General features: G+C 47.8%; 1 protein-coding gene across 7 annotated transcripts in view; it reads right to left on the bottom strand.

The window, feature by feature from the left end:
* The window catches only part of BCOR (BCL6 corepressor), an 83,655-nt gene that overhangs the window by 15,049 nt on the left and 55,557 nt on the right, over nt 1-13,049 (bottom strand). For 5 of the 7 annotated variants that reach the window (XM_025051320.1, XM_025051319.1, XM_025051317.1 and 2 more), the window contains exons 2-6: nt 10,136-10,261; nt 8,744-8,822; nt 4,951-7,794; nt 4,239-4,292; nt 3,582-3,768 (exon numbers count right to left, since the gene is read on the bottom strand). In XM_025051320.1, the coding sequence (XP_024907088.1) occupies nt 3,582-3,768; nt 4,239-4,292; nt 4,951-7,794; nt 8,744-8,822; nt 10,136-10,221 (3,250 nt within the window). In that variant the 5' untranslated portion in view covers nt 10,222-10,261. The remainder of the gene's footprint in view (nt 1-3,581; nt 3,769-4,238; nt 4,293-4,950; nt 7,795-8,743; nt 8,823-10,135; nt 10,262-13,049) is intronic. The other 2 variants (XM_025051321.1, XM_025051323.1) reach the window with 1 other exon arrangement.

Raw genomic sequence — 13,049 nt, 5'->3', positions numbered from 1 at the left:
TCCTGCTCAGCCAGGGATGGCACTCTTGTGCCTCACCTTCCAGACAGTCCACTCCTGCCTTGTCCCCAGAGACCCCACAGTATCATCTCTGTGATACCTCACCCCAAACTGAAATTTCCCACCCACAGAGAGCTTAGCTGTTTTCTTCCCCATGTCACCTCACCTGAAGATCTTCTCCCAAACTAGTTCCATCCACCCTTTCCCCAGCCCCCAAGTCTCTCAGGACAAAGATCTCAATTTCCCTCAGTGACACCTCCAATACCTTACTTAGGCTAGTAAGAATCCTGAAGAACACCCATCCTAACTGCCCAAGATACACATGGCCACCAGTTATAGGGGAGACTCCAGGTCACATTCCTGCACACCAGACTTGGAGCTCCTCAATGAGGCTATCCCAACCACAACTCCCATGATTACCCTTGGGGGCAAAGGAGATGGAGATGAATGAACAGGGTCCTAACCATCATGTTCCGCCATCGTTGCTACTTTCGGCCCTTCTAAAAGTGGGAAGCCATGTGCCCTTGGTCACTCAATCTAAGCAGACGTGACTGTGGCCAGGCTGTTCATGTTTTAACACTCGATCCCTGTAGCACAGTCATATGACTCAGCACATACATCCCATAATTTATCATGGTTATGCCACAGCATTACTTCACAGAAGCATCACCATGGCAACATTTACAAGTCACCATGGCAACAAAGCACCCTCACCATGGGTAAGCCATGCCCAGTGAGCCCTAAACAAGGTTGGAGGGTTATCCATAACTGAAAGTCTCTCCTCTGCAGATAACTATAGCACCTCCAGTAAAGGTTAACAGAAGAAGCAGGGGCAATCTCTGTTCCAAACTCAAAGGAGTTTATAAAACATGTAGGTGCTTGGACAGAATAGAAGTCTCCTTAGTTAAGAACTTTCATAAAGCCTTTTGACTCAGGTTTCTTTCAGTTCCTCCCCAGGCATTGCCACTGAGTAAGTCCTGGGTCTGCCCCCATCCAAGTAGCTGGCAAGGGAGATAGTCATTCTATGTTCGAGACAGTCATTCCATCTTCAGAATGCCACTGATAGTTCCTATTAATAAATTTCCAAGTTTGAGGAGCCTCCTGGTTCATTTATTCAATTTCTAAAATAAAAAATTCACTCAGCCACCCCTATCATCACAAAGAATAAATGAAAATCCTGGCCACTGTGTTTTCAAATTAATTCACTTTTCTTAAGCAAGCCCCTCCCAACGAGATGCTGTCTTAGAAAGCTCCTGGTGCCTCCAGGAGCAGAGGGCTGCCTTGGAAGAGGCAAGATGTCTGGAAGGCATCCTGTACCCCTCTTTGTGACCCCTACCTGCCCCAGCTCCCATGTACTTAGAAGCTTAGCTCTCAGCTACACTGACACTCACAAGAAGAGAACCTGAAAAGGGAAGCAGTGTGGAGCAGGGCCCAAGCCCATGTGGGCTCAAGACACAAGGGCCAAAAGGACAAGAAAGCCCATTAATTTGCAGCTGAATGGATCCAGCCCTTGCTGTCCCCTAGATAAGGTGACAGAAAGGACAATGGCTCCTCTAGATTCCTCCTCTTAACCAACCACAAGCAACAGAAAACTGGGGATGGCGACTTACCTCCTCTGTTCCCTAATCTTTAAAACTGAGCCTCTTACCTTCCCCAACCCTTGTCTTGCTTTCACTGGCCATTTATTGCTCGTCGGAAGATGTCATAAATGCTCCAGCAATAGACCTCATTGGTCTGAGCTTGGAGGGACTTGGGGAAAGTCTTCCTGAATCATCTAGGGCTCAGACCCTGCTCCTCACCAGCTACACTAAGTTCTCATCTCTTTCCTTCAGTGGGAAAGATGGGTAAGGACACAAACTTCTCTCAGAGGAAGGCTGGGGTGAGGCCAGAGATGTGAAGGGCATGGGTAACCCAAGGTCTGGCCATGTTACTGAAAAATCAGAGGCAGAGAAAGAAGACTTGAGGCTGGCTAACTTTCTGCTCCCTTCCTCCAGCCTTCCTCATCATCCACCCAGAAAAGAGAGGGATTCTCCCTTGCAGGCAGTTCCCTGCTCCTCAGGGAAGCACCTACCCATTGACCTTGCCCACTTGTACCAGGTCTCCAGGTCTCCCAAAGAGCTGGCATTCTGAGGCACCTCAGAAGAGAAGGGATACATGCCTGCTGTTATTATCAGCGAGGAAGAAAGCTTTCTTTGCTGCTTTACTCAAAAGCGGCCTGGACCCTCCTTTTTCCCGTATCAATCCAGTGAGGTGGAGGTATAAGGACACCTTTACTTCAGGCACATCAAGAATCTCTGCCATTCAGGTGAGGCCGCCACTGACTAGCAACAGAAACTTCCTTCTTCAAGACTAACATAGAACAAACTGGTCCTGGTTGTGGCCTACCCAGAATCCTGGCCATGGGCCCTTGTTTGACCCCAAGGATGAGCTAGGGGAGGGGGAGGAGCAGGAGACTGTGCTCTAGGCAGCGAGAAACATGCTCTTTCGGACCATAAATTCTCCCAAACTCCATTAGGCACCAATGAACTAAGTGTGCATGGGAAGGTCAAAGCTATGACGACCAATGGCACAGAGCTCACGAATGCACCCATCATCCCCAACAGTCCTGTCTCAGTAGGGTTTTGAACATTCATCCAGACGCCCTAATTTACTATCACCAACAAGGTTTCTGAGAGCTGGAACGTGCTACAGGCCTCAAATGTGCACACATTTAAGAAACAAGGAAAAAGACCTTTTCCACTTTTGGCCAACACATCTTATCAGGCAGGGAAGTCTTGTCAGCAAATCCCGAAGCCCACCACAGCAGGAGACCAGCTATTGGGACTGAAGAGTGACTTGAGGAAAACATGAGCTTTCTATCTACATATTGCCTCCAAAACATAATACACCCTGTCTGGTGGGAAGAATCCCTTCATTTATACAATTCCCTTGGATTGTGTGGACTCCCAATGATGACAAACAAACCCACCAGAGAAAATAATTATGCCTATCTTTACTGTGCCTTCATCATCCTTCATCCCATTTAAACAAAACTTCTGCCTTTGGAGGGAGAATACAAGTATTAGATTGGAGGGAGAATACAAAGTGACTAGATTGTCACTTTGGGGGGTGGGGACCACCTAGGGCTGGAAGTGTCATTCCACTGCTACAAAACAAAACAAAACAAAAAAAAAAACAAAAAAAAACAAAACAAAAAACCAAAACAAAACAAACAAAAAAAAGCAAAAAACGTTATCTACACCTGCTACAAAATAGAACATAGATGTACCACTCTTATACTTAGTCTCCCACTGCCATTCCTCTGCTATATTGTATTAGACTATTAGTATTTCTCTAGAAAAGGAGATGTGTTCCAGGAAATAATCTTTCGTAAGTGCCTCATTCCTGGATGCCACAATGTTCCAAAGGACAATCAGCCCTTCCTTCCATGGATGGCCAAGACTGGCCTGTTTCTCCGAGTAGCTGCCAACTGGACATTGGGCCATGATAAGTGCATTACTTCCTTTCACCTCCTTCAGCTCTGGGAATAGTCGCCCCATTTTCACCAACGTGGTACCACAAACAAGCCACTTGGGTTTACTCACATCTCTCATTGTCGTTCTGGTCGGCAATGGCCTCCTCCAGGGCGACCGACTTTGGCTTTTTGTCCTGATTTCCTTTCAACCTTTCCCACTCGGCAGGGCTGAATTTGCACACCTCGGAGTCTTTGGTTGTTGGGTGGCTACCCTCTCTCTCTTTCATCTCCAACTCTGAGAAGCGCATCATTGCACGCTAGAAAGAGAATGGAGATGGGAAAAAAAACACCTTACCATAAAAGCTATTTCATTTGCCTTACCTTAAAGGAAAGTATTTTCAAAGAAAAGTTTGCCCAAAACCAACCACAATTTATGATACAACCGAGGTATTTTAAAGTTTAACGAATAAAAATTTAAGAGTATCTATATGTAAGTAATCACACATTCTTTATTCATAAAGCCATATGTATAGATATATATGCGGTGTGTATGTATATCCATACATACACTATTGCATAGAGACAGACATTCTCTTTTGAAGGTAAATAAAACAAAACAAAAACACAACGCAAAGAAAACAAAACAAAAACACAACAGAAAAGAAAACAAAATGCACAATGAATAAAGACGACCATGGCCCACAAACTTCCCTTTGTATATTTGGAAATGAAATTTAACTCAAAAGGTTTATGTAAGATTCTAGTAATAAAAATTTGAAGAACTGACCTCACAGTAAGCAGCGGGTAGACATAAAATACTGTCCTCTTGTAATCCTTCCATCTATGTAATTAAAATGGGCACTCAATGGATCATTTAGATAACTTCATCCATTTTTATAAGCATAAACTAAATTTTTTTCTTAACATTGCAAAACAATTTGGCTTTATTTATCTTTTAATTAAAAAGTAAAATATCTTAAGGAAATTCCTATACAACATCTATCATTCACTAGCAAGTTAAATACATACTCTATTCCTTTAAGCAAGCTTTTTTTTTTTTTTTGGTGAAAAAAAATTGCGCGAATCCCACAGACATGCGGCTGCTACACACCTCCACCAAGTATCACGTAAGGCATTCTAAGCAGCACTTCTAGGTATATTTGTTAACATACAATAACGGCAGAGAAATCAAAGCAATTGATAGGTAAACATCATGCAGTCTTTAGATAGCCTTCACAATAATTAAAACTTACATTATCAGCAATCGAATGAAGTTCTCTTAAAATCTACAGAGTAACTTAAAATAACCAGACACATGAACCTAAGTGCTACCACTCACATCCCCTTACTGGCCACATTTCATACATTTAAATTACCATAAGCTTCATTAACCAAATCTGCCCAGTGTCCTGCCCTACTATATTCCCCCAGTCCTCTTTACACATTAAAAAAAAAACTGACAACTGGTAACATTACTGAAATTCAAGTGGGGGGCTCACCTGCAATGCCCGCTGCTCCCGGCTGAGCTGACTGGAATCTGCATACAGTTCAGTAGTGACACACTTGAATCTGTCACCCACGTAACCAGCGGAGTTGGCGATTCTCTTTGCCAGCTTAGATGGCTTCGGTTTCAGCACTTTGCCATCATTTGATTCTGCCTCATCAGTTCCATCTTTGGTATAGGTGGGGGTGATGTCCACACTCGGTGGGGCACCGCCCACACAAAATGGTTTGGGATCCTCTTGGGTTTTACCAAAAGTTACAGCAGGGCCATCGCTCCCCAGAGTTGGCTCCAGGAATGAAGTGGAAACTGGCATCCCTAGGTTCTCTTTGTTGGTTCCTGCTGGAACATTCTCCTTGCTTAGGCTGAAGACTGATTGGCCCGGAGCCTGTTTGAAAGTATAGGCTTCGTGGAAGTCACTGATGCGCCCCAACTCCTCTCTAAGGGTGATGAAATCACGGTGTGGCTGCAGGGCTGGGTCAGTCGAGGGCTTGGTGGGCTCAGAGCTCTGGCCAACACTCTCAGCTCCAAAGCCAGGTTTGGACACGTTTGCATCAGTTTTAGCATCTGGCTCTTCTCGAAGGAGGTCTACATAGACAAGCTTGTCACTTTTGACAACAGTTTTCCCTTGATTCCAGCTGGAGCTCGGCTTTAGGTTCTTGTCGCTGGGGACATCTGGATGTAACTTAGTGTTGCTAGCTTCCAACATCTCAGAAAAGCGGTTCCGGAGGGTTGGGTCCTCATAGCGGGGTCTCTCATGGGACCGGGACCTCCGCTCGGGTTTCTCCTCTTTCGTGATCTCTATGGGAGTGTGAGGTATCAACATGGGATGCACCATGCCCAACCCCAGAGCGTCTTGGTAGGTCACAAACTCTGGCCGGCCCGTGGGCAGCCCATAGGGCAGTCCAGGCTTGGGGGCAAGGTGCCCAGGAAAGAGACTGCCATTGGGCAATAAAACTGGGTGAGGGTAGACAGGTCCCTTGCCATGTAAGGAGAGAGGACTTATAGCGATGCCCTCAGGTGCTGGGTAAGGGAGGTAACTCCTAGGGTAGGGAATTGGTGGGGATCTGAACGCCTCATTTGGAGAGAGAAATATTGAGCTTGGTGGGAGGCCATTCTCGCTTGCTTTGAAGCTCGGTTCTGGGTTACTGGCTTTGGTGCCCTTGCTGCTGGTGCCACCGCTGTGCTTGGCAGGCGTGGTTGGGGGCTGGCCCACGTGCTGAATGACAGATGGTGTGGTGTCCATGGAGCTCCTGCTGGTCTTGTTGCCATCTGCATTGGCATTTGGGGCTGGCGATGCAGAGGCTGGGCGGCCCGTGCTGGACACTGCCCCTGAAACATTAGTGACCATGGCATCTGTGCCGCCCATGCGGGGACACGAAGAGCTCCGCTGCTGTGGTATTGCCCAGTCCAAGGCCTTGTTTTTCAGTGGCATGCCTTTGCCATTGTTCTCTTCGTTGGGACTTGGCCCAGGCACCACCCAGGATGAGGGAGCTGTGCTAATGATTTCAGATCTATAGATAGCACAGCCATTTCCTGGAGGAGATAAGGTTTCTTTCGGAATCTCACTTCCGGAGAGCACTAGGCCACTTCCAGCTCTGCTGTGAACCAGAACTGTGGGAGCCATCTTTTTCATGTGCTCAGCTTTGGAAGCATCTACATCCACCACTTTAGAAGATAAGTCCAGTGGCTTATCAGTGACGTCTTTGGTAATCGTCTGCTTCTCCAAAAGAGGAGGTGAACCGCCATCTTTCCTGTCTTGACTCACCGTTTTCCGAGTGTGCCCGGAAAGTGGCTGCGCACTTTCAGCCCCTTCCGGAGCCTTTGTATACTTGCTGTTGGAGAGCCTGGCCACAGGAAACTCGCTGCTAACCGTCATGTATGGCTTTGACAGGGTGATGGAAGGCGAGGTGGAGATCCTGGCATAATGCTTGTGGAATTCGGAGTAGGTGTCTGCAGTGGGCTGAGAGGGAAGGTGGACTCGGGGTGAAGGCCGAGGCGAGGGTGGCAACAGGAGAGCTGCGTCCCCTGGCAGGCCACTGGTAACTGGCTTGGCAGAGGGCACCCTAGGCTGTTTACTGTTCTGGATGTGAGGATAGGTGTGGGAATCAACAGGGTTCCCAGGACTGACGCCCATCTTCCAGGGCAGGCTTTTGTCTGTGCAGTGGACCAGAGGTGGGATGGCTGGGGAGGCCGAAGGCGTTGAGAGCCTCATGGGCGAAGCTAGGGATGACGGGATGTGAGGACTAACATAGTGAGGTGGCGGCAAGTATAGAAAGCGCTCCCCATTGGTGCAGACTGGAGAATACAGTGGCTGGGCCAAGCTGTAGGACTGCTGAGGTAGCAAGGCCTTATACATGTTCAGTGAATACTTATTTGGCGAGTCAAGAAAAGGGTAGATGGCTGGCGTGGCACCCTCCATGTAAGGATTGACCCAGGGCAGCCGCAGGTAACTAGCACCATTGATGTTGAGAGGGCTCTGTTTGTCGCTGGCAGGTCTGTCCAAGCCCAGTGTTTCTGCTGTGGGCACAGCACTTTTTTGTATTCCAGGTGGTGTTTTGTACATAGCACTGAAGCCATTTGGGGGTTTTCCAGAGACAGCGGAGGCTTCTACTGTTTCAGGTGTATTCGGTTTGAACTGTACCTCTGGGTTTCTTTCAGAAGAAAACCCAAGACCACCTAGAGTGCTTGTGGCAGCCTCCCGACCTTTCTCTGAGCCCAGTCCACACAAGCTAGAATAGACGATATTGCCTGGGACACGCAGCCCTTCTCGGATCAGGCCAGTGCGGTCCATGCTCAGCGCTGCAAGGCCATCGATCCGATGAGCCGTGGTTGCATCCACCTTTGCAGAAGAACATGGGTGTTACTTAGGACATTCCTTCAAAGCAGCTAAGCCCATCCCAAAGAGAAACTGCAAACTAGCTCAAACTGACACCAGCCTCAACATCTGAGCAGAAAGAGTTAAAAAGGAAAGGATTCAGAGTCTCTGCTTCCCCACTTATCTAAAACCCTTTGCTGCCCACCTTCTCACCTGTTCAACTAGTATCCTGTAAGCCTACAAAACATTGATCCCTTTAGACTTGAGACCCATACATTAATTCAATCATCTATTAACTCTGGAAAATTCACCTTCTCAGCAAGAATTCTTTGCGGCAACTGAGACACACCAACTTCACTACTACCAACACCACCTTCACAGGGTCCAAAACTTACACTAAGCCTCTCCAGGCCTGCTGGGTTGGAGGCAGGGGCAGTGTTCACTGATGTTTTCCTGGATATATTTAACATAACAAGAAGCAATCTTCACTGGGACAGGAGGAACAGAGGACTTTAGCTGTCTCGTTTCTAAATCAATAAAGAGGCCATGGGTCAAACTGTGGTTGTGTCTTTTGACTTCCTCTCCCTGGTATCTGAAGAAGGTTCTGTTTCATATTTTACCGGAAAGGTAAACCCTAAGGATCTACTTGGAAGCTGGAAATTTATCCAGCTGGGAGCATTTATGTGGCATGTAGCTTAGCGAAGAAAAGGCAGCATATATCCCACCAGTCACTAGGGGACACAGACATAAATGGCAAGCATGTCCAAAGGAGTACTTGGCCAAGGACCCAAGGTGGGAAGAGCTTAGGTGAGGGCTTAGTCCAGCAGCAGACAGAAGCTTTCTACTCAGCTCCTCCCTGAAACACTCCTGCCCCACCCTGAAAAGTCCTTTAATGGTATGCAAATTAATGCACGATTGATTACAGATCACTGAGATTCAGATAGCACATCAACAGAAGCCATTAATCTCTTACCACGTTGTGGTTCAAGGGATTTTCTTCCCTTAGTTCCAGTCTGGCCTTTGAAGTGTCACCATCATTTACAGGAATTTTCCTATTTAAAAGGACACACCAACTTCATGAAAGCGTTCTTCACTTAATCTATCTTTCATAGATTACCCCCAGAACAGACCAGTTTCTAATAACTCCATTCTCCCAACTGCCCTTAAAAAAAATTCTTTCCCAATGGTATATATTGAAAGTCGTTGCCAAATGGAGACTCAAAAAACAAAAGCAGGCCAATAGGGACGTGAAATCACAAATATGACCCCAAGTTGGGTAAGCCAGAAATTAGGCACAACCATTCCTCTAGTATAATCTTTTCTCCAGAGAAAAGTAGGCCAAGTAGGCCAATCTGGGGTCTGCTGTCCTAGGTGACCCTTGTAAGCTCTACCTGAGGACACACATTAAGTAATACAATGGCCAAAGACCACAGCAAGGGACATAAAACTGGACTCCAGTGGCTGGCCACATCATCCACTTCTGTCACCCACAAGGGCAGACTTTTAAAACTTTCCTCCAAAGTTAGGTACCATGTCCTCTGTAACTGGTTCCCATGGTGGTAACAAAGCCATATTTGACTGCCTTTATCAAAATGATGGGGGATATATACTAATATCATACAAATGTCGGCTGCTCCAGGCTCCAGAGGAAGCCGCACACCTGTGCCAGGCTGCTGTTGCTGCCCTGGGACTTGTTATCAGAGAGCATCGATAAAGAAAGCGTCTGGTGCCAACTTCCGAATGCCCAGGATAAAATCGCTGACAAGCAGCAGAAGAAAGTTTCATCATTACCCCAGAAAGCAGCTTAAATCATCTACTGCTCAGCTGCCTCTACTCCACTCTCCAAAATTACTGATTAGGAAGCATAACAGACCTGTCAGGTGACTGAAACCAGGAGCCATTGGCCTCAGTGAATGAGCGGCAGAGGACACCGAGAAACCCTGAGCTTAAATGAAGTGAAGGGTGGCCAGCTCCCCAGTTATTACTGAGCAAACTATTTGTTTTAAAAGCACATCGAATGCCGATCCACCTGGGCCCACACTCCTGACATTTAGAGTTAAAGCAGCATATAGACTGGGATTAATTCTCCTTCATAAATATGAAATAATAAATTAAGGACGAAAGTGCACTGAAAGGCCGCTTTAGGGGCTAATCTTTTAAAGGGCGGCAATGCTTCGCTGAGCCAGGTTGCCTGTTAAAACTGTAAATCAAGGGCTGCCAGCAAGGCGGGAGATCGTTCTCCTCCACCCCTTTTGGGCCCACTCTGGCTGTGAGAAGGTGAGAGGGGCCTTGGCTCTGCTCAGGGGCAGGGGAGGGAGAGACACTTGCGCTCTCCCCAGGGCCTCCGCCAGACAGGCACATTCACCTGTCTTCGTTGATCCCACACATGCGGACCCTCTCGCTGTTCATCCAGCTGTGAACGTTCCCATACAGGGGGGTTGCTGAAAGCATGTCGTCTTCTTGGATGGCAGCTTTTCTTCAAGCGTCTAGTCTGTTAAAAAAAAATCCCAGGAGGTTAAATAAAGAGCCAAGCAGGAAACGAGAGAAGCCCTTTTTCTAGGTAATACGTACAGAACAGACTCAGGAAAGCAGATTGTGCTCAATGTTGTACAGATGGCCAGGAGTGAAGGCATACACCTGACCCAAAGGTCCGGTGAAAGGAGAGGGTTAAAGCGCGTGACCACATGCACACTCACACACGTGCACAAACACACACCACGCACACACGCACACACGCACACACACACACACCATCCAAGGTACAGCCCCCCTTCACTCCCCCCCCCACCCACTTGCCAGCCTCTCTTCCTCTTTCCCAGCATTCGGAGAATCACACTTGGAAGGAACAATGCTGGATTCCAGGGAGCCACACACTGATTCTTCTTGGGGCTGAAAGGATCAGGGTGGGTGGAAGGCACAACAGTCAGGGGTGGCCCACACCACCATGCATTTCCAGGGCTGTGGTGTGTGCAACTTACAGCTCGAGGGTTAAAGAGTCGGTGGACTGGTGAGCAGCCCCACCCCAGCCCTAGATTAGATTAAGCACTGAACTCGGTGGTTTGGCCTGGGAGGTGCAAAGGGAGGTGGCTGAGTAATTCAATGACGCCTGCTCGCTGGGGACAAGAAATCATTAGCGAGTGCGGAAGTCTTAGCAGCCCAGTCTGCTGGGCTGCCAGCCGTTGGCATGCTGAGTGGCCAAAAGCCACCCATTTTCCACCTACAGGGAGGTAGAGGCTGCCAAGCAGAGAAGGGGAGATCACCTCTCCCCTCCACACACACTTTCTTACCTTCTCTGCCCACCACCCCCACCCCACGTCACATTCTAGTTTGCCGCATGAGTGAAGGGTCAGGACAAGCTGCATTTTATTAACAGGATTATCACGGCGCGTGATTTATCCTCGTGCAGGATTTTAATTGCTCTTTGGAGGTTGAGCCGTTTCTTTTGACTGCGCTTCAGCCCATATCCTGCTGTTAAATGCTGGGTTAATAAGTAGGGGAGCCTTTAATGCCTGGGACCGATGGCCCTGGGCAATTCCCTGCTCACAATCACATCATCAGCTCCCTTGTCTCACTGGCCACTGCATCTTTACCCCGACCCAAATCAAAGTGTGAAATCATTGGTGTGCAGATCATCAGGGGAACTTTTCTTTCTCCTCCTCCCTCACACACCCACCCACACAGTTTCCGAAAGCCCAAATGTTCCCTAAGTCAACACATTTCCTTTGTTAGCAGGAAAAAATATGCAAATGCTCGTTTTTTACACTTTAGCACGCAAGCAGACTGCCAGGTCTGCCTGGGTTGGAGGCACCGGGTTCGGGAACTCCTTTTACTAGAGTCTTGGAGGGTGGGGGTGGAGGAGCACCTGGGAGACCTGAATCCAAAAGCCAGACTGTCCTTGGGCATTTCTTTGTCCTATCTAGGCCTTTTGTCCACCAGCATCCCCCATTGGCCCCTATACATAGAACACCGTCTATTAATCAAGAGCCACATATACAGACACGCCACGCACAGTCAGAGCTCAACAATAAAGCTAGGGGAGAAGGAAAGATGAAGCAGACATCTGCAGAGTACGGCAGGCCTGGTGGGATTCTGAAGGAGCTATATTTCTCTAGGAAGCGTCTCTTTCTTCAGATAGACTGGGGTGTGTTTCCAATGCGAGAGTCATGTGTCCCAAAAAGACAAACTTGGGTGTTGAGGAAGGTTCCGTGGGGGCTTGTGGGCTTTTTCTTCCATCTTCCGAATATACAAAAATCAAGTTGGGAGGAACGCCACCATTGGTGCTGGGCTGATCACAAGGCACATTCAACAAAGTGTCCCCTCCCTAACCCCTGCCGCCCATCCTAACAAAAGGAAGATATTCTGGGTGGCCTAACGTAGAAGGTGGAGCAACATTCCTTCAAGTATCCTGGTCACTGGCTGCAGCAGTGGGACTGCACCATGCCATCCCCTAGCTGTGTGTCATGATGAAATGCAGAAATTACATGAGGAACAAAAGGGTCACTCAATCCAATGCCTAAGAAAAGGATGAGGTTAGAAGAGTGTATGCCTATGAAACCTCAATTTTCCAGAGTCCCCAGTCTTCAAAACTGGCCTCCTCTTAAACAAGCCACTTCCTACACACCTCCTTTAGTTGTCACTTTGTGACAAGGATCTCCGAGCATCTGACTGAGGAAATAGGAAGGGTGCTGCCTCAATTATCATACTGAGCCCCCTTCGTTTGAAAGGGCAGCCTGGAGTTGGCAGAAAGGTAAATGTTTAGAGACATCTGGAATCGCTGGGTACTTTGAAAGCTTCTCCCCTTCTCCAAGGCTTGTCCTGTGGGGTTTTCAATATTAATGCTGCACAGATAAATGACACTGGACATCAGAATGAAGTGTTCCCACATGCACAGGGTCAGATGGAGTGTTGAGGCCTAGAGCGCGATTCAGTGTCATCTGTGTGTGTGTTTGGGGAAGGATGGGGGATGGGCAGGATTGAACATGAAGAAACAAAAGGGGGAGTACATTGTTGGATCCTCCTGACTACACACGCACATGCACGTGCACGCACACACACACTTATAATCTTTAGCTGCCCCATGAACTTTTTGTGAACTGTTTAAAAGTGGAGGTCTGTTGAACAAACAGCGGCGCCACTGCCAGCCATAATTTCATTGCAACAAGCTTAAAGACTTTTAACTCTTCACATCCCTGGTCAAAGATAGAGCTGAGTGGAAAGGGCCAATGAGCAATGACCCTGCCTGGTACAAGGCCCTTCTCTAGGGCAACAAACAAGAGCAT

The sequence above is a fragment of the Pteropus alecto genome, unplaced genomic scaffold, assembly GCF_000325575.1.
Source record: "Pteropus alecto unplaced genomic scaffold, ASM32557v1 scaffold28, whole genome shotgun sequence".
Lineage (NCBI taxonomy): Eukaryota > Metazoa > Chordata > Mammalia > Chiroptera > Pteropodidae > Pteropus > Pteropus alecto.
Note: the sequence above shows the minus strand (reverse complement) of the source record. Positions and strands in the feature narration are given on the sequence as shown.